General features: G+C 41.7%; 1 protein-coding gene across 4 annotated transcripts in view; it reads left to right on the forward strand.

Moving 5' to 3' along the window:
• SATB2 (SATB homeobox 2) overlaps positions 1-24,989 on the forward strand; it is a 466,941-nt gene that overhangs the window by 349,009 nt on the left and 92,943 nt on the right. For all 4 annotated transcript variants that reach the window (XM_082688948.1, XM_082688949.1, XM_082688947.1 and 1 more), the window contains 3 exons: positions 9,541-9,667; positions 10,853-10,976; positions 22,225-22,327. In XM_082688948.1, the coding sequence (XP_082545074.1) occupies positions 9,541-9,667; positions 10,853-10,976; positions 22,225-22,327 (354 nt within the window). The remainder of the gene's footprint in view (positions 1-9,540; positions 9,668-10,852; positions 10,977-22,224; positions 22,328-24,989) is intronic.

A 24,989-nucleotide genomic window follows, 5' to 3' on the forward strand; every position in this document is an offset into this window, starting at 1 on the left:
TTTCTAAAATGGCTGAATATTTTAGGGTGCTAAGACAGACTCTTGTCATTGTTCATCACCATGTATGTTGTGCTACAGATCTACCTTTGTTTTAATTCAAAAACATTTGCCCAGTGACCAGGTCCCTTGGCTTTTGTATCATAGCCATCAAAATGGTAGTGCCATATTTAGAAGTGTGGTTTGCTGGACATTTCCCCCCAAAATGGAAATCAAGGAATTTTCAAAACTTCTTTCAGGGGGAGCATTCTGAAACCGGTAAACCATGGACATTATTGGATGTAATGGTAGAGTCTGTATGAAGATGTATTGAAAGCAAAAATTATTCAAATTTCTTCAAGGAACCCAAAGCAAAACAAAACAAAACGGAACAAAACAAAACGCCTCCAAACCAAAAGCAGTTGCCATTTTGTAATAGTTATAGCCATATTTACTTCCATGTATTGTAGTTTCTTAACAAATTACTGTGAAATCAGATTAGTTGGCACATGAATAAAAATGTACAACATTAATGAGTATACTTTTTGCCTGCATATTATATGGCCACATTTTCTTTGATAATCAACATGCCATCATAATAGTGCCCTTAAGATCAGATATTATGTAACCTTAAATTATAGGAAACAGAATATGCCTGAGGGACAATTCTGGAATATATAATTTGGAGCATGCAGTTGATAGCGTTTCCAAGGGTCTTGAGCCCAGTGGTGGAGTATGTACCTGGAAAGCTAGGCCATCAGGAAAACTTACTGCAGCATTGGAGTTCCTGTCTGAAAAGAATACATGTAATTAATTAGGATGGGAAATATGTGCAGCAACTGTATTTTTAGATCTTCAGTGGATACTTCTTACCCCAGAGGATGCAGAAACCCTGGCTAAACATAAGTTATGAATAGCATCTGCTAGAATGTAGCAAAGTATGTTTAAAAGAGTATACTTTTTCCCTTGTGTCTTTGATTATTGAAGATATTTTAGGGGGACAAATGCTACAGGGAAATCTCTTTATGTAAATGTATTTCTGAATAAAAAGGAGGAAAAAAGGGAGAAGTTTGTTTGTGTTACCTGCCAAAATTAATCCTTTAATTTGAAACTCTTTTAGATAGTGATTAAATTGAGAACAATAATAAGAAAATGTATACCAGATGAAATAATTTTTAACCAGTGTCAGAAGCTTAGAACTGATCCCAAATAATTTCTCATAACACTTTTCTTTCTCATTTGTCCTCTTTCCCCATGTAATAGTTTTGAATGGCACTCTTATGAAACAAATAACTAAATGCCAACCATATTTTTTTCATATCCTGACCAATATTTTGGCTGTTTTTCAGAAGAATTGGAATTTTGAAAATTAAATAAAGGTTTTTAAAATACAAACTTCAGAAAGTTTTATTTAATTTGTGGAATAATTTTGTTCTCTCTGTTTTTTTTTTAATAGGGTCTTTATTAATTTAGTCTAGTTACTTAGTGCTTATATTAAATAATCTAATAAAAGTCAGGGTTATAACATAACGTTTCCCAAATGTGAAGCAGCATCTATTACATGAGACAAAATCTTTATGCTGAAAATGTAAAAACCGTGTATAGAATTACAAGGCACCAAATGGTACTGTATGTATTTTTTAAATAGAGTGTTTCTGTAGCACAAGGGGGTGATCAGCTCCAGAAAAGATTGGTAGACAGCTATATCTCAGTATAGTTTATTCAGAAAGTACTCTGAAATTCACATTTCGGGTTTTTTTTTAAGTGGGGCTTGAATTCATGGCCCCGACATCAAGAGTCCCATGCTCCACTGACTGAGCCAGCCAGGAGCTCCATATTTCAGGTTTTTAATGCTAGTGCTGTTCCTGATAATACTATCTCCTGAAAGATACAGATATTATTTAAGAATAAAAGTTAATGGGGGCGCCTGGGTGGCTCAGTGGGTTAAAACCTCTGCCTTCGGCTCAGGTCATGATCTCAGGGTCCTGGGATCGAGCACCACATCGGGCTCTCTACTCAGCAGGGAGCCTGCTTCCCTCTCTCTCTCTCTGCCTGCTGCTCTCCCTACTTATGATCTCTGTCTGTCAAATAAATAAATAAAATCCTAAAAAAAAAAAGAATAAAAGTTAATGTTCTTAAAGAATTAAAAAAAAAGTCACTTTGTTTGTGTTTTTCAAAAATACTTGAATTGTTGCAGCTGAGCATTCAGTGTGGTGTGTGTGTCTATTGATTTTTAGATTAATTTATACAGCAGTATGGCCTCAACGTGTATTCTGAATCACTGAATTATTTATTTTTGTCTGTTGATTTCTTTTGTATTGTTACAAACGCAGGATTAAGCGTATTGTAGGTTCCCAGACAATTGTGTTTTATGGTTTCATTAATTCACTTAAGTTATCATGGCACCTGAATAATGTAAAATGCCAGAAGAATGTGATTTCACTTTCTATTTGCCTTTACCCCAACGCAAAACATTTGAAACACAGTCTTTAAAATCAAAGCAGGTGTGGGAGAGTCTCATGAAGTGTTCTTGGGGTATGGGTGAGCGGCGCATTGAGGAAGACCGGGATACTTCACAAACCATCTCTGTTTGGCTTCTTTTCTTTTCCCTTAAACCCCAGGTTTAACAATAATAACTACAATTTATGCCTTTATGCTGCTACAGTTTGATGATATACCACATATACCACCTGGGCCACAGTCAGGCCCAGGTTAGAAACCCAGGCTGAGTTATTATGTACTGCTGGGTAGTGATTTCATGAGAACTGATTTATGGATAAATAATTCTATGTTCTTATTATATGGGACAGACAGTTTTTAATTTCTTTAACAAAGCATAGCTGAACAACAGAAAATTATATGCTATCCCGTAGGGACGCGGCCACTGAGGAGGATAAACTGATGCAATCAACGTCATGAGTTCTCCTGTTTCTACGAGGGGCCCCGTCAGCACTTGGTGTATTGCAGAAATAATACTGTGAACCAGAAGCCCCAAGGCTTAGTTCCGAGGTTGGGGTTTTTATTGATACTCCTTTGCTAAGATCTTTTGCAGGGAGTTATGAGGTATATAAACCCCGGCCTTTGTCTCGGTTCCCCCTCACCCAGGCTAGGTTTTCACTTTGCTTTGAAAATTAATGTTGAACTGCACCTGGAATAAAAGAAAATTATTTATTGAGCTGTGTTGTAAGAGTACTGCTGATATCTTGCTAGCTTCCTGTATCTGTCTTACAGATTGATTTGTGGGCTTTATTCTATAGTACACCCAGTATTATACCTATTTTATCAGTATGTATCTCTATGCCTCGGCAAACAGTGAGAATTATTCTCACATACTTCCCAGGCCGTCTGTTGCAGATCTTCGTGAAGAAAACATTTCTCAATTTTTGAGGCACAGGGGGTCAATGCTGTCATTTTGGTTTCTTTTAGGAGTGGTTTTACTTAGCTATGTAGATACATGTGTTAGTAATAAGCTTCTCTACTCGTTTGTGAGCTCGATAATTACAAGGGAGAGTGTGTCTAAGGGTTTTCTTTGCATCTTAGTGAATTGTGCTAGAGAAACAAGAGAAAAATTTGTTGAACGAATGGATTATTAGTGCTTAATACAGTCTTCCCACTTTATTGATTATATTGTATTATCACATTTTATTTTATCCCCCAAAGTGATTGGCTTTCTAAAAACTTGAATCAAATATTGATGAACTATACTGTGCATTATCACCTCTCTCAATTTCATGAGAGGTTAATTATACCAAATAGAGGTAAATAATACTAATGATAGGAATTATATATCTACTGAGAAGAATATTTGATTTCCTTGAGATAGGTTACAAATGATTAGAAATAACAAACATGAACACAAACCTCTTTCTTGAGATTTCTTTTTGTGATATATCAACTCTTTGACTCTGGCAGAATACTGCATTGAGAGAGTAAAAAACTGGTTTCCATTACTGTGTCTTTTTAACATTAGACAAAAATTGCCTCCACTCCCAACCTAATTTTATGTCAGTAATGAGGAATTTACCTACAATCACATTTTGTTACTTGGTCTAAAGGCATTACACAAAGAATGCATATAGGTCCTTTGTATTTTAGCAAACAGATTTGTCTGGATAGAAACAATTTTATTTATATTGTGCTCGATTCAATCATGTTAACATTTTTATGAATTTAAAACCCCAAATAAAGTCCCATAATTTGTGACTCAGAGACCTTGAAACTGCATCTGTAATAATCCTCAGCACAAGGCGTTTTGTAAATGTTTGCAGATGATAATTTCCTTGGAAAGAGGGAAGACGATTTGGGAAATGTTTATGTCTGAAATGGCACTGTTGTGAGAGATCGTTTTTTTCTCGAGAAGTCTCAAGTGTAGCTGGCTTTTTAGTCTCTTGGGCCTGTCACCTGTTCGGTCTCGTATATTTCGTTGTTTAAATATCAAGACCTTGTCTGATGTGTGACTGTGGATGAACCGTGACCAAGCTCTCCAGAGGCCCATCGTGTGGTTGAGCACTGGCACATGAGCAGAGCTGAGGAGAGTTTTTGGTCCAGTAGCTAGAAGACTTGCCTGGCTTTCGTCATCTGATGTGCTTGAAAGGGCTTCAGCTCGCTTCCAGGTATAATACTGACCCCTTGCTGTCCTCCTGAGGATGAGCCAATGCTTTGGGGGGAAAAAACCCACAAAAAACCAAAAAACGCTTCACAAACTGTAAAGTAACATAAAAGGGTATTGTGATAAAGTAAGTTCTTTGTAAGATACACAGACTGACCAAGAATATTTGCTGTGATGCCATGGAGAGAAAAGGCTGGGCTGATCAGTGTTGGAATTATTTTCAGGGAGAATTTGAAGAATGTGTACTATTTCTAGAAATGAATGTTGGGCATCAGTGCTTCACAGTAAGAGTGTGAAGTGTATTCAGGGAAGAAATAGGAACTGTCATTTATTGAGCATTTACTCTGTGCCTGGCTGGGCTGGAGGGGTGTGTGTGTGTGTATGTAGTACTACCTAATGTAATCATTAGTTTTCACTTTTCACATAGGGGTTGTAAAGCCTACTCACAAAGTGTGAGGGCTGAAAATTCTGTGCGTATACTTCTAGATAGGCTGTTTTCATTGAGGTTTCTCCAGCACAGCAAGTCAGATATCCCCAGCAGGCCCATAGCCTGTTCTTTCTTCGTGCTCCTTGACCACACTGTAGCATCGGGTGGGGTCTCTATCCTTCCGTGGAGGGAGCATGGAAGAGGCTATTAATAGTTGTATTTAGACACATCCGTCTGGATTGCTCAGCTCTATTGCCCCCTTAGACGGTTGCCTTCGTTTAATACACCTGTATTTGCTGTCAATGAACCTTCCTATCACTTTGCTTTGGTGGTGTTACGTCTACACTAAAACACTCCCAAGCACCTACTTCCCCCCAATGTTTACTGAGCATTCACTGTGGGTCAGTTCTAGCATTCGATTCTCATTCTCATTCAAAGCCTCGTGACCCCCCCGCCCAGGGTAGACATTGCTTTTATCCCCATCATACAGATAATGGAAACAGAGACTTGGAGAGAGACGCAATTCCGTCAAAGTCTCGCAGCTAACAAGCAGAGAAGGCTGCTCTTTGACTCCAGGCCTCGCCCCTCCCCTCTGACCCGGTGTGCTTCTGAGTCGGGCAGTCAGGGCCTCCCAGAGATGGAGTCAGGCTCTTTTCCAGTCTTCTGTGCTTCTCACTTGAACCCCTGTGACTGACGGGGTACTGAGAAGACCGAGGGTGTAGTATTTGAAGTGAGTCTGGGTTTAGTCATCGCCTTGGTAGGACCACTCAAGGCAAGGCAACCTTTCTGAACCTCCATTTCCTCTTGGAAAGAGTTGAAAAATAAATATCTAGGTGGTGAAAGTCTGATGGAGAGTTGGGCATGAACTTCTGGTATACCTCTGGTGGTGCAGGAGCATGCGAGACTGAAGGGAATGAGACTGTTGTCATGTTTTTGTTCCTTTAAAGTAGGGGAGATCTGAACCCACTTGTAGGTGAGAGGAAAGGAGACACCGAGGGGCAAGGATGGAAGAGATGAGTGGGGAGGAGGCAGTGGGGGGGGGGTGGAGAGGGAGGGACTGACTGAGGCTCAGTCTGCCTTTCTGATTTAAAATAAGGAAGGCCTTTTACAGGCACATGACCCAATTAAAGATCAAAAGATAATGAAGTCATAAAAAAAAAAATGATCGAGTCATAAGTCGACTATGTCTTTTTATAAAGAAGCATTAAGAATGTCAAATTATTGCTGTAAACAGCTAATTGTTGAGATTCATTATATCCAGGCTCTGTACTAAGGGCTTTACACTTACTCTGCACAGTATTCCAATGGGGTCAATACTTTTATTGTTCCATTTTATAGAGCAAGGATTGAGGTAAGGAGAGATCCAGGACCTGTCACAGTAGGCGGAGGAACCAGGGTGTGAACAGAGCAGTGTCACTTGGAAGCCTGCGTTCTTAGTCACCGTGTGATAGTGCTTCCCAGCTTGATCTCCTCAGTTAACATTTGATTTTTAACCAGAGTAATATTTCTGTCTATTTGGTGTTGGGAAAGGAAGATTGATCCCAAGGGATGTATTTCCAAAGGAGGGTTCATACTTTAGACAAAGACCCTGTTTGGAAGGAAAGGTTTTTAAGAAAGAGTTATGCCACGTCCCTTCCTGCTGGAGGAGAGCGGCCTTCTAGACATAGCTGTGCTAGCAAATCCTGCACTCAGAGCCTGGGAGAGTGTCGAGCAAAGAAAGTGACTCCCAGGACCATGCATGTTATTCAATATGGTGTGAAAAAGAAAAAGCACACGCTGCTTCCCATCGCCTGAAAATAGCACGTGTCAGCAGCTCTCTTCCAAGATGGAGAAACCAACCTGTAGCAGCTGCTCCCTGTGGAGGTATGAAGTGTTGTGAGGACACCTGTGTGTGTCTCATTCCGGCCCAGACAAGTCTCCTTCAAGCTCATCAAGGTGGGGAGAGAATTTTCCAAGTGGAGATTACTATTTCCAGTCGAGTGATTTGTTTGCCATTTCCTGCAGAGTTCCCTCCCCCAAATCCTTTTTTGTATTGAGGTACAATTTGTGCACAGTAAAATGTGTGCATATTAAGTGTTGCATCTGATGAACTTGACAGTTGTTATGCCCATGCAACCAGCAGCCAAAGCAAGAAAATCTTCTTAATGTTTCTTTCTACTCAGTTGCCCCTGCTGCCTGGAGGTAACCACTTTCTGACTTCAGTCCCCATAGATTAGCCCTGTAGTCTTGCCTGTTCTTGTATCTTGTGTCATACAGAGATATTTTCTTGTGTGTGACTCCGTTGTGTTTGTTCTCACAGTGGAGCACTACTCAGCAATAAAAAGGAACGAACAGTGACACACTCACAGCAGCATGGAGGAACCTTCTCTAGCTTTGTGCTCGGCCGTCAGCCCAAAGCGTGGGCTTCCTGTCACCTTTGAGTTCTTTTTTTTTTTTTTTTTGGTTTTGTTTTCTTTTAAAGATTTCATTTATTTATTTGGCAGAGAGAGAGGTCACAAGTAGGCAGAGAGGCAGGCAGAGAGTGATGGGGAAGCAGGCTCCCTGCTGAGCAGAGAGCCCGATGCCGGGCTTGATCTCAGGACCCTGAGATCATGACCCGAGCCAAAGTCTAAGGCTTAACCCACTGAGCCACCAGGTGCCCCCACCTTTGTGTTCTTAGTCACCAGAACGACCCACACAGTCGGCTTCTCCTCCTTGACTGTCACAGGGGGCCATTGCTGACTCCATTTTCCCCTCTTTCCAATCTCTTACAATGAAATATACCACGTCTTTAGAATATGGTCGATTGATACTCAACTTACAGGCTATCGGGATAGTGATTTTTTAGAAGGAATTTAAAATTATGTAGTGATTTAAAAAAAAAAGGAAATGCGTTAGACACGTTATATGTCATCTTTTTAAGTAATTTTGAAATGTCGGGAGGAGTCAAAGACACACAGCCGCTGACCCGGCGTCTCACGGCGGCTGCCCGGTGGGCCCTGGATGCTCATTTTCTGGCTACTTTATGCCGCGTTGCTGTGCACTTTTCATTGTCATGAGAGAGAACGTTAGCAAAACTATCCCCACAAGAAAACAGCTTTTCTTGGCAAGTGGAATGTGACTTACGGAGCCCGAGCTGGAGACATACGGTGCTATGAATGAGAGCTGTTTTTGCTTTACTGGATCGGGGTCCAGGCGCTATTTATACTGCGGCATATTCAGCACCAGATTGTTAGATCTTAATACTGAAACAGTGCATCATTTTAATATTTTTGTTCTGTTTATTGCCTGTTTTCAAGCATTATGTCAAGCATTGCGCATTCATTTCTTTCATCTTGGACAGGACGTGCCCTGACCAGAAAGTTCATTTCCTGTCACTGGAGTTCTACTCCACGGCCACAAGGCATTATTTTGCAAAGCTTTTAGAAGTTCACTTGGGTGTACAGGTGTTCTCTCTCTTTGATGATAAAAAATATTTTGAAAGAACAGTGCGGTTGGACTCAACTGTATCGTCAAAAAAGAGATTCTGTTCCTTTTCTTTTCACTAAAACAGCTGTTTCTTAGGTGTGACAGTTTCGGCCATCTTGGGGACCGTTGGGTTTTTCATTACCTACGAATAAAAATGGTGTTACAGTGTGTTTTCGAATGGGTTTTTCTTTATTCTTCTTCATCAATGTTAAATGTGCCCTTATGCGCCAGATAAGATGGGTTCATCTAATGAACAAGTTCGCACTTTCAGCACGTGTTGCTGAAACTGTCTCACAAATCTTCTTGTCACAGGGGTATTCCTAAAGTCATGCTCTTTGTAGCCCAAGTTTGACCAGGATTTTTATTCTCTCCGTTGTCATGCTCGTTTACCATGTGCAGCAGGAAACCCACAGCGAAATGGTGCCATTGTCACTCTAAAAAGAGCAGAGGAATACAATTTAAAAAAGGAAGTTGAAGGCATCTCTGCTATTTCTGATCTGTGGTCAGTCATTGTGCCATTGGAAAATAACCCCCCTGCCTTGTGAAACACGAATTTGGAAATGAACTCGAACTGCTTCATCAGCTCCAAATGCTGTTTGCACTGGGGATCACACCACAGTCAGGATGTGACTGTGTGTGTGCTGAGCCCACACACAGGAATTTTCTTGTACAATTCAAAACCAAATCTTATATTTACTTAAGGCTTGCTTTTTTTTTTTTTTTTTTTTTAATCTATGAAATCAGCAGTCCAGTATATTTAGCATCAGTCTTAAGTTAGAATGTGAAACAAGACTTTGGGGGAAGGAAGTATCCGTATGGTTTTCTAAGTAATTTAAGAAACAGGAAAACATAAAAGAACTGATTGTCCGTGATTAAACCTCATCCCTTTCATTCCCATCTTCCTGTATCGTTAACTCAGCTGTCAGCCAGAAAGAAATAGGTTATTGCACTGGGTTGTAAAATATTTTCTGAGTGGGCCTTGAATGTTGACTATTGAATGACCTCCTGAACACTGAGCAAACAAGGAGAGAGTTTAATAAATAGCAGAAATGTGTTGACGGTGTTTTTCTTCTCGCTGCAGGAATCATCAAGCTGGGCAGGTGGAACCCTCTCCCCCTCAGCTATGTGACAGACGCGCCCGACGCCACCGTGGCCGACATGCTGCAGGACGTCTACCATGTTGTGACACTGAAAATCCAGTTACAAAGGTGGGTGTCTCTGGACCTAGGCCCTTCCTTACTCGCCCAGCTACTCCGTCCGTCAGAGTTGCTGCCGACACTGGCATGTCCTTTGTTTTCTCGACGTTGGATGAGATGAAAAAGAAAAAAAACAGGGGAGAGAGAGCAGGCAAGGAAGGACAGACACTTCACCAGGCATCTTTGTCCTCCACATTCCAACTGTTTTATGTTTTGTTTTCAGAAGCAGTGAAGTGGGAACCTAGGGGGGAGCTTGATAAATCATTAAAAATCTGTGGCCCTTAAAGGGGAACTTTCCACAGCCCCTAATTTAATGGGTTCTCTGTTTAAATGCTTAACATACTATTTGAAGAATAAACACTTCTGCTGTTTTCAGGTGTGTGTTTTGAGGGCTGAGTTCTGTCCCTGGGTAGCAGGCTTACCGGGAAGGTGCTGGCACCGGGCATCTTTTTCTTCCCTTTCTGGTGGCTGCCTTAGAGGAGCACACTGTGTGGCCTGCAGAGGTTCTGGACATGATTCTTTTCAGGTACAGCATCCAGGACAAGTTATGCTTCCAAAGCATCTAGTTCTCTGCAGTGTCTTGTAGTGTAAAGTGCCTGTAAGTCATGGGATTTAAGAAATGCTTTTCCTTAGTGTTAGAGTTTTGAATTCGCTCATATTGGAGAATTGGCACCTTCGTAGGCCCCCAATGTCCCCATCCTTGTCTAGGAAGGCTTTAGTGTCCTCTCCCAAAAGTTACTCTGGGTTAGGAAGACAATGTCTCCGAATTGTTCTGGGAGAGTGAAAAGTAGACCTTCATGCCTTGAATTTTAATGGACTGCTTGTCTGCATTAAACCTTAGGGGTGTCCAGTAATTAAACTCATACAGTGGAAGTTTATAATCACATTGCCTTGGTATTTTCATCAACAAACTGGAAAAACCATATTTTAAATTATTAGCAATTCTTCCCATCTGAAGTGACTATTCTTCGGCGAGTGTGAACACAATCTTAAAGGAGCCGAGTTGGGCTCTGGGTGCATCCTGGAGAAGCAGTTTCGCTCCCTTTCCCTCATCCAGGGCCCGCCCTGGAGCCGGAACTTCAGCAGTTGTCCCCCTGCTGGCAGAGGGGCCGGCGTGAGGGTCGCGCTCTCGACCCTCTCCAGCCAGGGCCCTCCGTTCAGCTTTGCACCTTGCTCATTCTTGTCCTGTTTTCCCAGTTGTTCGAAGCTGGAAGACTTGCCTGCGGAGCAGTGGAACCATGCCACAGTCCGCAATGCCTTAAAGGAACTGCTCAAAGAGATGAACCAGAGCACATTAGCCAAAGAATGCCCTCTCTCCCAGGTCGGTATACCCGCGTGGGGCTCGGGGGAACCTAGAAAGCCGCTGATGGGCGGTGAGGGAGGAGGGGCGGTCCTGCTCAGAGAGCTGTCTTCTGTCTTTTAGTTTAGTTACCCCATACTTCAGCGGGGAGAAATGCAGAGGTGGTGGTGCTTTCTGTCCTGGCGTGGAAGTTCTCACTTCCTGAGGGCTTTGATGTCATGAGCAGGTATTAAAACATTTCACATTTGCAGTCCTTAACCTCTCCTGTATACCACAGGAGGTAGGCTCCAGGGTCTCCATTTTACAGATCAAGAAATCAGGACTCGGGGAAGCACTTTACCATCCTAAGCTTACTCAGGAGGCTCCGGGGCAAGTTGAGATTCGGATCTCGCCGGCAAAGTCTCAGGCTCCAGACCATCCCTTCACATGGTCAGTGGGAGGAGTCAACCGTGTCAGGCCCATCTTAATTATTTTTTACTTGTTTATCGAACGTTTCCCTTGCCAGCAAGGAGACAGGATCTTTACACCGTCGACATTTGTACAGATTCTGCAGTGGGTGTACTGTGTGTGAAAGTTGATCCTGAGAAGAAGCGATACTCCATTTTTAATGAACTCGTGAGAAACTCATACAAGCCACAAAAAGAAGAGGTAGACAGGAAAATAAGAGTGGGAAAGGGCTGCCTTTTCCATGTTCATGGGTGAGGGATCCACTTTTTCTAATGAGGAGGTAATATTTTGGTGGCTAGGGTCAGTGGCTTAGGACCGCTAGGACATGAACTCAGGTTGACATTGTTTCAAGCTATGAATGGAAATCCACTTCCTCTGTGAGTTGCTACACTTGATTTAAGACAATGGACTAATTACATGTCTGTCAAGTTCAAGGGAAGGTGACAAGAACCATAGAAACCCGATGTGCCCTGAGCTATGTTCTAGGATAATAGAGTCTTTGGGGGAAGCAGGAAGCCTGGTGGTTAAGAGCATGAATTCTGGAATCAGTTAGATATGGCTTTCAGGCCTCCATGACCTCACTTCTACGAGCCTTGTTCTTTGTCAGTAAAACCAGGAGAGTAATAGGAGGAGTAAATGAGATAAATCACACAAGTTCTTGGTCTGGTGCCTGGCATACGATGACGCTCCATTAATAGTATCAGCTATTAATACAGAGACACGATATTGTTGGTGTGAACTGAGTATTTCTGATGTGTGTCGTGGAGCACGTTTTGGACTTTAAAATCCTCTGAGATAAAGCATGCTATTAATGTTTTTGCTCCCAAATAGTCAAGAAGGCATGCGCTCACGTAGTGGTAGCTGGTTAGGAAGGAACACAGGTGTCTTTTGGCCATCAGTCGGGTCTCTGCTGTTGATCATACAGCTTGCACATGGGCCATTTCAGTTCCTCTGTGTAGGTGGGTGTGTAGGTGCTAACACCTGTTGCTAGATTTTGATTTCTTCCAGGGCGATTGCTTTTGAAGTTATAAAAATAAGATTTTTAAATTATTCTGATCATATGCAGGGATTGATAAAGAACAGTTTAGGGGAAAAAAATTAAATCATTTGTCCTGAATTTCACAGTTAGTCACAAGTAATTGTCTCTTGGATTTACCCGGAAGTCAAAATGGGCTTTGTGTGGAAGTAGACAAGCTCCTAACTTAATATCACCAATTTGGAACTGTATCCAACGCTCTTACAGCCAATGAGAATTTGGTCACAATTGATCTATTGTGATCATCAGTGTTAGTTACAACCGTAAAATGCGGCTAGAGACGACGTTAGTGGAAAGAACCCAGATCAGGAGCTGAGAGCCCTGGCCGCCATCTTTCTTCTCTTTTGTTGGATGTGTGATGCCGGGCAAGCCCATCTACTTCTGGGGCCTTACTGAATTCCTCTGGAAACTGGGCATGACTGTACATGTTTCATATAATTTTCAGGGTTGTCTTGAGGCTTGAATGGGATCACCTTTACCCCTACTATAAAAACCTCTTTCTCCCCCATTTTCTATTCTCATTACTGGCTCCCCCGGCTGCTCAGCCTAAAAATGTTTCTTTTCCATCACTCCCAAGTTTGATCCTGTGGATTCTGTCTTCGTATCTGCCTCATAACCCTAACCTTTCTCCTGTCTCTGGCTTTCCCAACACCAAGATCTTGCCATTTCCTTCTCTCCAAGCTTCCAGTGACGGCTCCTGCCCAGCCAGAAGGAGGTGCCCACTGCTGACACGGCCTCTAAGAATTATTAAGATGATACTGTCCAGCCTGATTTCTCACCAGAGCCACCACCTTCTTCCTTTTTCCTGCATCCTCTATGTGCTCCAGACACCTGGAGTTAATTATTTTGGAACATTTGCCATTGCTCAGATGTCACCAAAATATTCCTGAGGGTGGGAGCAACCTAACTGGTTCTTTCAGCATTAGAAGTCTAACAACACAACTTCTTGTGTTATTTTTTAAAAATCGTGCAAAATTTATATTCTACTCCATATACCTGTATTTTTGATATTTTTTAAAAATGCCAAAGAAATTACTCTACCTGTTAACTTCTCCTCCTGTTCACATGAGACTGGCCTTCCAGGGAGACACACCGTGTTCCTCTTAGGCTTCCGTAGCCCCGTGTACAATGCCGGTGACTGACGCTTGCTTTTGCATTTGCGATTTCTCATGGCCAGCATGCAGGGGTAGCTTCTGCTTGATGAAGTTGTCTTGCACATTCCAGTTGGCAAGTCACTGCTGGGGACATACCCTGGCCTCCTGGTCTAAGCAGTTGCTGCTTCTGCCCTTGGGAGCCTCTCGTACACACCCCTGTCGTAGCGCACCTCACAGCCCGTTGTCAGTGCTCCTGCGGGTTCTCCTCACTCGATCAGCCGCCACTCGATCGTTACTTTGTCAGCATGCGGCACCGTGTATATCTTGGAAGTCGTTGTTACTCTGATGCAGGAGTTGCTCAGCTTGGCCTTATTTATCTCTTGGGAATCAGATAGTCTGATGGTGCAGATTGGAGGTGCAGGAGGGCTGTCCTGGGTATTGTAGGATAAGTAGCAGGTCCTGGGCCTCTACCCACTGGATGCCAGTAGCATGCTACCATCCCCCTTGTGCCCCAGCTGTGACAACCAGAATGTCTCCACACATTGCCAAATGTCCTAGGAGGGGAGTAAATCACTCTTGGTCGAGAACCACCATGGTAATATGTTTAATGAATTAAGTCTAAAAATGTTTTAGAAAGTGCTATAAACTGTAAAGTTTTATTATGTTTATGGCTTCTTGGCAGCCCTAGAATGTTTTGAACTAGAAACAGTGAATACAGTAATTTGGTGGTCGAAGCCTGTTACATTTTCAATCAAACGGGCTCAGTCCTATTACTTCAATTTGGGGGAGATTTGATTTAGGCTTCTGGTGTGCTGTGTGATTATGGAAAATCTTAGCGGGGTAGTCCTCAGTGAGCATGGACATGTCCTGTGGGCCCCAGCATTAATCCTACAGCTATTACCCCTACACGTTCTCGATTAGTCCCTTCAGTCACATAACTAGATTGCATTTCACTGTGGGGATAAGTTCACCTATTTTGTTTGTGGTTGTCATAGGCCAGGGGCATGCATTTTTTAGGTTCAACCTACATAATGTGAAAAGGAATGCACTTTTGTGCTGAAATGGTGAAATAGTACTTGAACAGTGTATTCCACCAACATCAGCAGGGTCCCAGTTAGGAGTCAGGCGTTTTGCCGTGGGGATGAGGAGAGAGGAGTGCAGCTTTCAGCCTAGGAAGAAGAGTACTACTTACTTCAACAGGGGAAGTAGCAGGCACCTGGGTGGCTCACTCAGTTGGTTAAGCGACTGCGGCTCAGGTCATGATCCCGGAGTCCTGGGATCGAGTCCCGCATCGGGCTCCCAGCTCTATGGGGCGTCTGCTTCTCCCTCTGACCTTCTCCCTTCTCCTGCTCTCTCTCACCCTCTCTCTCTCAAATAAATAAATAAAATCTTAAAAAAAAAAAAAGGAAAAGTAACTTACTGGACTATGTAAGATAGACACCGTTCAGGAGTAAACAAACTGTTTTGAAACAGTTCTTCCTTTTTCTCTCCAAATTAAACCATACGAGGTATTTCCTTACTCAAGTGTGGTGATTACATAAAGGAATGATGATTCAATGGCCAGTATATATTTTGTCCAACATCCCAGTGTTCTACAGTTCAAAAGAGCAGCCTTTGAAGGCAGAAGAAAAGTGGAAAAGTCCGTAAAAGGGCAACAATTGCAGGCTGAGGCATATATATTTAAAGGGAGAGAAGTCATGATTTTGCTGTTCTCTGTCTAGCTAGGTGCTTGGAAAGTATAGGTTGTATTTGTGTGTCTATGTATTTATTTTTGATTTCACCTTTCCAGATGTGTTTTAGTGCTCATGGCCTCTTCCTTTTCCTCTGACGTCCCCCTCACATTTCATATGAGTCTGTTTTCGTTTGAGTCACCACGTCCAGCCTCTCCCTCCAGCCGAATAGTCTGTGCCAAGCCTCCTAACCTTAGTCTTAGGTCTCTTATTAAAGAGTCTCCTCTAACTGACTATTCCAATTTGGAAATGTTATGAACACATCTTTCTGTGGCTTACTTATTATTTTTTTAAAGATTTTATTTATTTATTTGACAGACAGAGATCACAAGTAGGCGGTGGCGGTGGAAGCAGGTGCCCTGCTGAGCCGAGAGCCTAATGACGGGCTCGATCCCAGGACCCCTGAGATCATGACCTGAGCCAGAGGCAGAGGCTTAACCCACGGAGCCACCCAGGCGCCCCTGCTTACTTATTTTTTACTCAAGGAAGGTTTAAAAGACAGAATCCTAGGTCCTCTAGGTTTTGATCCATTGACATAAGCAGAGCTAACTACCTCCTTGTCTACCTCATTGGTTATTTGATGATCAAATGGAAAGACTCAAGAGACAGTCTTGTTAACTCAAAATTGAGATGAAAGAACAAGTAATTTGCAAAGGCACACCCCTTCCAGCGTTCCCCTGCAGCCCCTGTGACAGAACAGGTTTTCTGTGACTCTAGATAGGTTTTTTTAAAGTTTATTTTCGTGGTAAAAATACATAACGTGAAGTGTATCATTCTAACCATGTTTGAGTTTGCAGTTTGGTGGCATTAATTACATTCAGAATGTTTTACAGCCATCACCCCTATCTTTCTCCAGAAACTCTTCACCACCCCAAACAGAAAGTCCACCACCATTATGTAGTAAACTCCCCATTCCCCTCTGCCCACCCCCAACCCCAGGTAACCTCTGTTGTATTCTCTGACTCTATGAATTTACTTGTTCCAGATGCCTCAAAAGTAGAATCTTGGAATATTTGTTTTTTTATCTGGCTTATGTCATTTAACATATAGATATGTTTTTAAAGCAGCTCTGTCCCATGCCCTTACTGGAGGTTTTATTGCCAAATATTTGAGGAACAAAACGACTGGCAGTAGTTACTGAACCGGGAAAACGTTACAGAAGAGCCCAGCGGAAGTGTTTCCTCCATCACATGATAGTGATGTGGTGTTTTCACAGTCTTTTAAAGACATAGACTGTAGGATAATTATTTCTGCCATCCTGAGCAAGCCTTGCTCATTTGAGAGATCCTTAAAAGACCAACTTGAATGTACAATATGCTGAAATAATCAGGCCCTGAACTCAAGCAGCCGGTTGGGTTGGTAGAAGAAACAAATTGACCATGTGCTCACGTATAGACAAGAGGCTGATCACCGTGTGGACCAGTGTTGTCGTTAACTAGTTGCCGACTGTCTGTTCCATTTTGTCTTAAATTCACACATGTAGCGGGGATGCGTCCTGTCTTGTGTTAACCGGTTGCCAGCCGTCCCTTCCAGTCATTGTCATGTGAGCTTGTTTCTGTTCAAGGCCCAACCTCATGACTCTTGTTGAAGGAGGTTTGCAGCTGACAGCTTGAAAGGAATCCCTGCCTGGGTCATGGCCGTGAACATGTGAAGTGATGGTGTGGAGGGGAGAGAGCAGACGCTCACGGCCCCCACGGGTTGTGCCAGGCCTCTTAGACAAGTGATCTCCTGAGGCAGGTAGCGACCACTTTCACAGACGAGGGAGCCTCCAGCAGCACCGTAGGGAGGAGCTCTCAGATGTCGTCCCGCCGCACTTGGAGCCCAGCGGAAGTGTTTCCTCCAGCTAGAATGGCCAAGTTTTCAATTCTGATCGTATAGCTCAGAAATGGGGACAGAAAGGGAGAGCAGAAGGCTGCCAAGTACCATTAACTGAATTTTTCATGACAAAGTAATTTCTCCAGATCAGGTTTTTCCCTTTACTGTACTTGATGGACGTATCATTATAATCTCATGTTTAATATGTAATTTAGCATACCGCAAAGCAGAATAAAAAGGCTGAAAACGAGCAAAAAAATGCATATATTATTCATGGCCTGCATCACGCTCTCTCCCCCGTAGACATGCTACGAGATGCCAGCTTCTCTCCCCACCCTGACGCTCTTCTTGCTGAGAAAGGGCGTTCCTACTGACAGAAAGTGTAACCATTCACTTTGGTTTTAAAATGTTCTTTTTTATAGCAAGTGTATTATGTATCTGCAGCTTAGCTACTCTTAGTAGAACACTGCTTTTCAAACAAATAAATCCCGCTAGCCAAGGAGAGTGTGGTAAAGGATATCCAGTTATTTTATCCTCCTTTTCTTGGGGAGGAGGAGGGAGTGCTGAGGTCTCTGTCTTTCACATGTATTGTACCAATCGTCTTAATCTGTGTTTATTGTTTTGCTCTTCCTATTAAGGATTAAACTGTCTCTAGTTTCCTTAGTTTTCTGAACTCCTTAATTAACTCCTGTAGGGGCCCAAGGTCACAACTTGATGTTTTGCTTTGGTCACACCTTGTATCTTCTTGGTCTGAAGAATCGTTTGCAATATCCGCTGTTGAGTTTGTACCAGCTGATGGAGGTGGTGGTGAAAATTTGTTTTCCCTTTGTAAGAGACCCATGAAATAATGTGGCCTGGTACTAGTGTCTTTTTATGGGGCTTTCCACTGCCATTTGACTTTGGACAAGATGCTTCATTCTGAGCTTCCTGGCTCTCATTTAGAAAAATGCAGCCATATCACAGGTGACATCTAGTCTCTGAGCTCCTCAAAAACAAACAAGTGAATTTAAAATTTGTCTCAGGAGCCTGAAAGGAAATCTATTTTTAGATAAGGGCATCTATTTAACTGTAGCAAATACTAAAACAATATATTTTATTGTCCAAACAATATATATTTAAAACAGTATAATCTCTTGCAATTTGGCTTGGTGTAAATTCAGATCAGCTAGTAAATTTTGATTCTGCTATATTTTAAACCCTCAAATACATAATAATAACAATAACTATTATTATTATTTTAAATAATTTTCAAATACAGCCAGCAAACTATGTGTCAGAGTGAATGCAAATGAGGAAGCCTGGATTTTATTCCTCATTTAAAATCTTTGTATTTAAAATGTAATGTTGAATTACAAAGAAGTCTGAAATTTTCCAAAAGTTTCTGTAGTTGGGAAGATGTGTTAAACCTTCCTATTTATTTTAACACATAATATTTTTCATAGCACAGTTTTATCTACACTTACTATTCCTTGGTGTTGATGGCTGTGACTAAATACCTGAAGGGTCTGTCTGATTGCCCAGTGTGTGTGTGTGTGTGTGTGTGTGTGTGTGCCCTCTACTTTCCTTGTCTTTGCCCACCACCGTGCCATTAAGCTTACTTCATAAGTGCAAAGTCATTTTCATATGAGCCTCAGTGAAACATTATCCCTTCAAGTGTTAGAAATAACACACATCTCTTTTGGCTTATTTGTATCAACATTGTTTTTATGCAACATGGAGGCTCAGAAGTTGGTTGTGGTCTGGATTGAAAAAGCCCACTCAAATCTTTCTTCATTTGTCAAAAAAATGTGGAGATCTTAAAAGTCCAATTGTGTGGTTGCTCTAGCATCCCTGGAAAACGTAAAAGAGCAGTATAAAGTACAAAACTATATACATACTTTAAAAAAGCAGTAAATGGAAATTAGGGTTTTTTTGGCAGAGTGGTTGGTGGGAGAGATTTTAATCATTACTCATGCTGTTTTTGCAGCAACTGTATCTCATCAGGTCTGAGATGCTCCTGATTGTAAGATGTGTTCCAGTTTCGGTGACATTAAAGTATTTAAAAAATGTGGCTGTAAAATGGATGAAATGTGGTAAATGCAGATTGTCTATTCCCCAGGACCTCTGGAAAACTTTATTCCAAGTAGAGCAAAGTCAGTATATGCTGGGTCCATATTAGCTCCTTTCAGTGTTGTTTATAGTGAAATAACTTTGATATTTTTAAAAACAAATCGACACTAACATTTAGATGTCCTTGTGTATGTGTGCCAGTGAGGCCCAGAAGTTCGAACTCAGGCTATGAGAATGTAACAGTCTAATTTAGGGTTAGAGAATATTCATGTTTGAAGCTTGAATAATAAGACATAACATGACCTTTCATCTGAAATATGCCCCAGATGTACCTCTTCTGCTTTTAAAGCTCTCTGAAGATGAATTATGAAAATTCTTATCAGTAGAACTAGTTTGAGTGTCAACTAGATGTAAAGACCTGCGGGGAATTAATATGAATAAAATGTGTCACAAACTCAGAGAGACCTTTGAGGGACTAAAGATTCTCATTATCTAGGAAATTTTCTTTATCTGCTACCTAATTCCTTTGCTAAACTCCTAGTTCAAATCTACATCCTCCCCCCCCCCCCACCACCGCTGCCATGGCCAGTAGAGATAGAAACTCAGTTATAATTATCTGCGGAAGAGAGCAAATCTGATTGAGTCTGTGGGGAGTCAACTTCTTTTTTAAGTGAGTTGTGTGAACCTGATTCTAGTATAAGATCTGGTGATGGAGGGGCGCCTGGGTGGCTCAGTGGGTTAAGCCTCTGCCTTCGGCTTGAGTCATGATCTCGGGGTCCTGGGATTGAGCCCCACATCAGGCTCTCTGCTCAGCAGGGAAGCTGCTTCCCCCTCTTTCTCTGCCTGCCTGAAGCTGCTTCCCCCTCTTTCTCTGCCTGCCTCTCTGCCTATTTTTGCTCTCTCTCTCTCTGTCAAATAAATAAAATCTGAAAAAAAAAAAAAAAAAAAGATCTGGTGATGGAGACCATGGAAGCCCAGATATTAAGTACCTTTCCACACAGATGGACACTGGCTTTGTGCAGTGAAGACACATCAGGGACAAGGACAAAATAGGGAGGTTAGAGAATGTGGGAAATGTGGATCATCTGGGGCCACAATGACATGGTTTGGTGGCCTGGTCTTAGGGGTGAGGAAGAGTTGCTAGACAGCTGTAGGTAGTAATTGAGACACTTTAGTCTGTCTCTCAGACCGACTTTGCAATAGGAGGCTTACCTCGATTTCCTGTAATGACCACCTGTCCTGTGCCTCTCCGGAGGATAACATTCATACAAACAACAGACAGAGATGACAAGTACATCCGCAATTATCCATATACACCAGCATAGCCGGGGTATCTATTATTAGGCCACTTTCATGTTAAAATGTTCATTATTATGACATTTTAGTTTGGCATTTTAAAATTTCATCCCTGTCCCTATATTTCAGTGACTCAGATGTCCCACATGAGAAGTGTGTTAGACTTGGTGGGGGTTGGGGGGGGGGAATGAAACAGACACAGTCACTGTCCTCAAGGGTTTTGCAGATTAAGACAGAGAAAAACTCGCCCAGAGAGGGAACTAGCCCAGCTAGCCAAGAAACTTCTTTACTTCTTTGTTAGTAACACACAAAGCAGAACCTGCCTCAGGAAGATTAGGAGTCCACTGATCCTCTAAGTCAGTGCAGAAGGATCTGGAAGTTTGGTGATACAGTCAGGTGATACCGGATCTTTGTGTTCCCAGGACTGTGTTCAGATCCTCAGATTAAAAAGGTTCTTACTATCTCCCCTTAGAGAACAGAATTGTCATTTAGAGACCAGCAACCGGGGGAGGTTAGCCATCTGCTATGTAGAAAGGGCCAAAGAGGTTTCTGTGAATTGAATTAGAATTCCCCTCCCCCACCAGCACTGCATAGTGATTTTTGAAAAAGTGGGACTTTATGGGCTCAGTGAGGGAACTGTTTTAAATGGGAGTCTATGCAGTACTGTTTGCTGGTGTTTGAACCTCTCACTAAATAACTTGCTGTTGGCTTGATTTATGGTTATCTTCTTTATTGTGACTACTCTGAAGAAATACCATTTGAAGTTTTGAGATTTTACACAGCTGTTCCATCCTTATCTGGAGATACCTTTTTGAAGAACGGTGAAATTTCAAAGGCAAGATATAAGACCTTACAGAAGCCATTTGGATCTCTTGAGTTTATGTCCATTTGTTTTTAGATAGAGTTTGTGAAGTAAAAATCTCTGTATAAATTTGTGACTGTATTATCACAGTCAGTTCAGGTATATAAATTAACATCTGTTACAAATGTTGGTCCAAACATGCCGTATTGACTGAAAACATACCTGTAGGAAATTGCATTCAAGGTGTGCAGTTATAATTTAATATTTTAGTGCCAAGTTGGGTTATACTCTTCTCTTTCCTGTCCGTCCCATTTACAAACAAATCAGCTAAAGGCTAGAGCTGAGGAGGGAGAGGGGATGAAAAGCAAGAAGGAATGAGGTACTCAAGCACTCAGAAAGTTTGAGCTTTGATTCATTTTTGGGTGAAACACAGTACAAGTGTTATGTTTAGTTTCTCCTGCTCTAAAATAGCACTGTTAATTTTTTCATTTGGTGAATTTTCACACAAGTGCTAATCACACGTTTCTATAAATTATATTAATTTAACTTATTTCCCTAAATGTTGTTCTGCCGTGTGTAGCACGGATGTTCTCAGATTCTTGGCTGTGTAAGCTTGTTGCAGTTGGAAGCAGAACAGAAACATCTGAAAGGCATTATTTGAATTAGCAATGCTGGAGCATCTGATCTCACCTTTTACTCTGCTCCTAAGTCACAACTGTTCTCTCCCTTTGTATCTAATCTGCACAGATGTCCTGCCTCCTCCATCTTTGACATTGCCCCAAAGTTGGCTTTTTGGAGAAAACACTGTCATCATACAAGTAGAAGTTAAAGAAAGAGTAAATTTTGGTAATCGTGTTTGATGTTTGATAGTTTAGTTTGCAGGAGGATGACTACTTCAGATTTAAAAGACAACGGAGGTAGGTGTGGGTGAGACTTCTTACCCCTAAAAAGAAGTACTTGATGGTGGAAAACATAACGATTATTTCCTGTTTCTTTTCAGAGTATGATTTCATCCATTGTAAATAGCACATATTATGCCAACGTGTCAGCAACCAAGTGCCAGGAGTTTGGGAGATGGTATAAGAAGTACAAGAAGATTAAAGGTAAACTGACATTTTTGTTTTTAAAGCCTATTTTTAGATTCTTAGGTCAATGAAGTATTGGTTCTTTGGAGTTTATGCTAATTTTCTGTATACACTTTTATAAAATTATATGTATAATTTTTACCAAGGTAAGTTTCTTAATATTTCCTACAGGAACTAAAGTAAAATTTGATGCCTAATACGTGAAGTTGACCATTTTTGTAAGCGATGCATGTGAAGGCCAAGATTTTTAGAAATATTTGAAATAGGTTTATTTCAGATAGGCATGTCTATTTAAAAAGCTCAAACAATGAATCATTTCCATTAATAGATTTATGGAAATTCAAAAGCAGTCATTGTGGATTAATCTGCACTTGATAGTTCAAATACCAATTAACAAATTGAAATGACTGCTGGTATCAGGAAATCTTTGGTTAGAAATGGAGTTTTGATGTGTTTATTTGGTGACAGTTCCAGAGCAGTGGTCTCCGCTCTGTCAAAGGGCCTCTGTTGTAAAGCAGCCTTGTGTTCAAATTTCTGTTCTCCCTTTTGCTAGCGTGTGTTTCGGCAAGTTATTTACCTTCACCGAGATTCAGTCTCCTCATCTGAAAATTGAAACAATGAAAGTATCTGAATCATTCACTAGCTGTGAGGACTAATTAGGTTAATACTGGCATAAAGAAACCTCTTAATAAATAATATCAGTAACACTAGAATGCTAAAATAATAATTAATAGTAACGGTAGTACTAGCAGTAATATGGTAAATGTGGAGATGTACCTGGGCCTGAAAATACAGTGTCCTGTATGATACGTGGTGTGCTGTTTACACCATCCAGCCCTTCAGATGTACCAGTGATCTTTTTTCTGTACATATATGTCAATGTTGGAAACATTCTGAGGTTCCAACCCAACTCAGATGCTATTCAAATGCAGATGCCACCAGCCCCTGAGCGGACTTGGGGACTCTTGGATGGTCGAGGGTCCGGCCCTGTTTTCTCATGGTTATAACGTCATCCATCAAGCCCTATTATAGGTATTCACAGCCTTGCTGAAAGTTCCCTGCCCCCATCCGAGGTTTATAGGACCATTTACGGTGGGCAGGTAAAAGTAAAAGATGAATTATTTGTTTTACTACCTGCCGGTGTCCTCCAGGGAGGCGGGATCGAAGTAACGCTTGTTGGCCGTTTAGTGTTTGGGATCCTGTTTCCCGGGTTACCTTTTGAGGGCGTGAACTTTACATGCATCAGCAGCACATTTCTGATTACAAAAGACTGAGAGCATTTTATTCCAAATATCCAGTTTATAAGGAAAGTCAAGATGTTGAACTACCCAGAAGGAGTTAAAGTGCACTGAAAATTGAATTAAGATCCATTTCTCTTCAGCATCCTAAAATTCTTGGAAGCATGAAGGTTCTACTTTAGGCACTTGCTTTACAATATTACTAATATTAACTCTCAGACAGGATAAGATGAATATCTCCTTCTCGTTATAAGACGGGATTGTGTAGTTCAGAAGGGTTTCTTTTCTCTAAGTGTTGTCTCCAAGTTTTTCTTTTAAAGTAAGACTGTTGAAGTGTTTGAACATATCCTCTTTGGCTAAAAATCAAAAGAATCCTGCAGCGTCAAGGTCATTTGTTAGATCCCATTTACTTGCTGTCGGAAGAGGAAAGGAAGAGAGAGCCGTCTTGTAATAGGCTGGAGTGTAATTCCAGATTCAGAAGCTCTCCACTCTAGTGTTTTCAGAATTGCCACTACAGAACCCGTGTGTGTGTGTGTGTGTGTGTGTGTGTGTGTGCGCGCGCACGCACGCGCATGCGACACACACATACACGAACACTTATATCTTCTACTTTTTTTTTCCTCTCTTAGAGATTCAATTCTTTAAGCTCTTTTTCTCCCCACGATAGTAAATGCACAGTTAAATCTTAAGTGTCATAAAAGCGGACTGAGACCTTGATTTCAATCAAGAGGTCAAGGACCCACACCTGAAGAGGCTGCCAGACACTCTGTGCACTTGCTGTTCAAGGAGATGGAGCCAGTCATTGCTGTTGAGAAGTGTGTGTGTGCATGTGTGTGTGTGTCAGTAGGAGGAGAAAAGGGAAGGTTAAGGTATGTGTGAAGTAAACACAAGCTGCCGTAAAACAGTTCAAGTGGTGTTGATTCATCAACCAAGGGAGTGGGAGGAAAAACAAAGAATTCGTGGCAGGTATAATGGTGTACAGAAAATAAACACCCAGAGAAGTATATTTTATTAACTTTCGACCCTCAGGGAAAAGGCAGTGTCGGACCTATCCAGGCACATTTCATCTGAAAGAAGCTTTGTGCTATGAATAGATGTCACCGTGGGAGTTCCCATCGAGTAGAATCCACTTCTCATGGGAAAGGAATGATTTTGTTTGTAACATTTCTGTTTGTGTCCATCCATTTTCAAAATGAGAAAGACAAGGAAAGAGTTTCAGATCTGGGAATGAGTAATAGCAAAGGCAGAATTGTACCTTAGGGCTCTTCCTGCGAACCTGGCAGTCGGAGTGTCGGGTCCTTCCTTGCCTCCTCCCTCCCCCGTTTCCACCCCAAATTACCAATTTACATGTAGCCTGGCTGATACAACGTATAGAAGAAAATCTCATGCTAACTTACTAATGTCCCCAACTAAATGCAGCTACATTGTTAAATATGTTTCCT

This window comes from Mustela nivalis (assembly GCF_964662115.1).
Source record: "Mustela nivalis genome assembly, chromosome: 11".
Taxonomy (NCBI): domain Eukaryota; kingdom Metazoa; phylum Chordata; class Mammalia; order Carnivora; family Mustelidae; genus Mustela; species Mustela nivalis.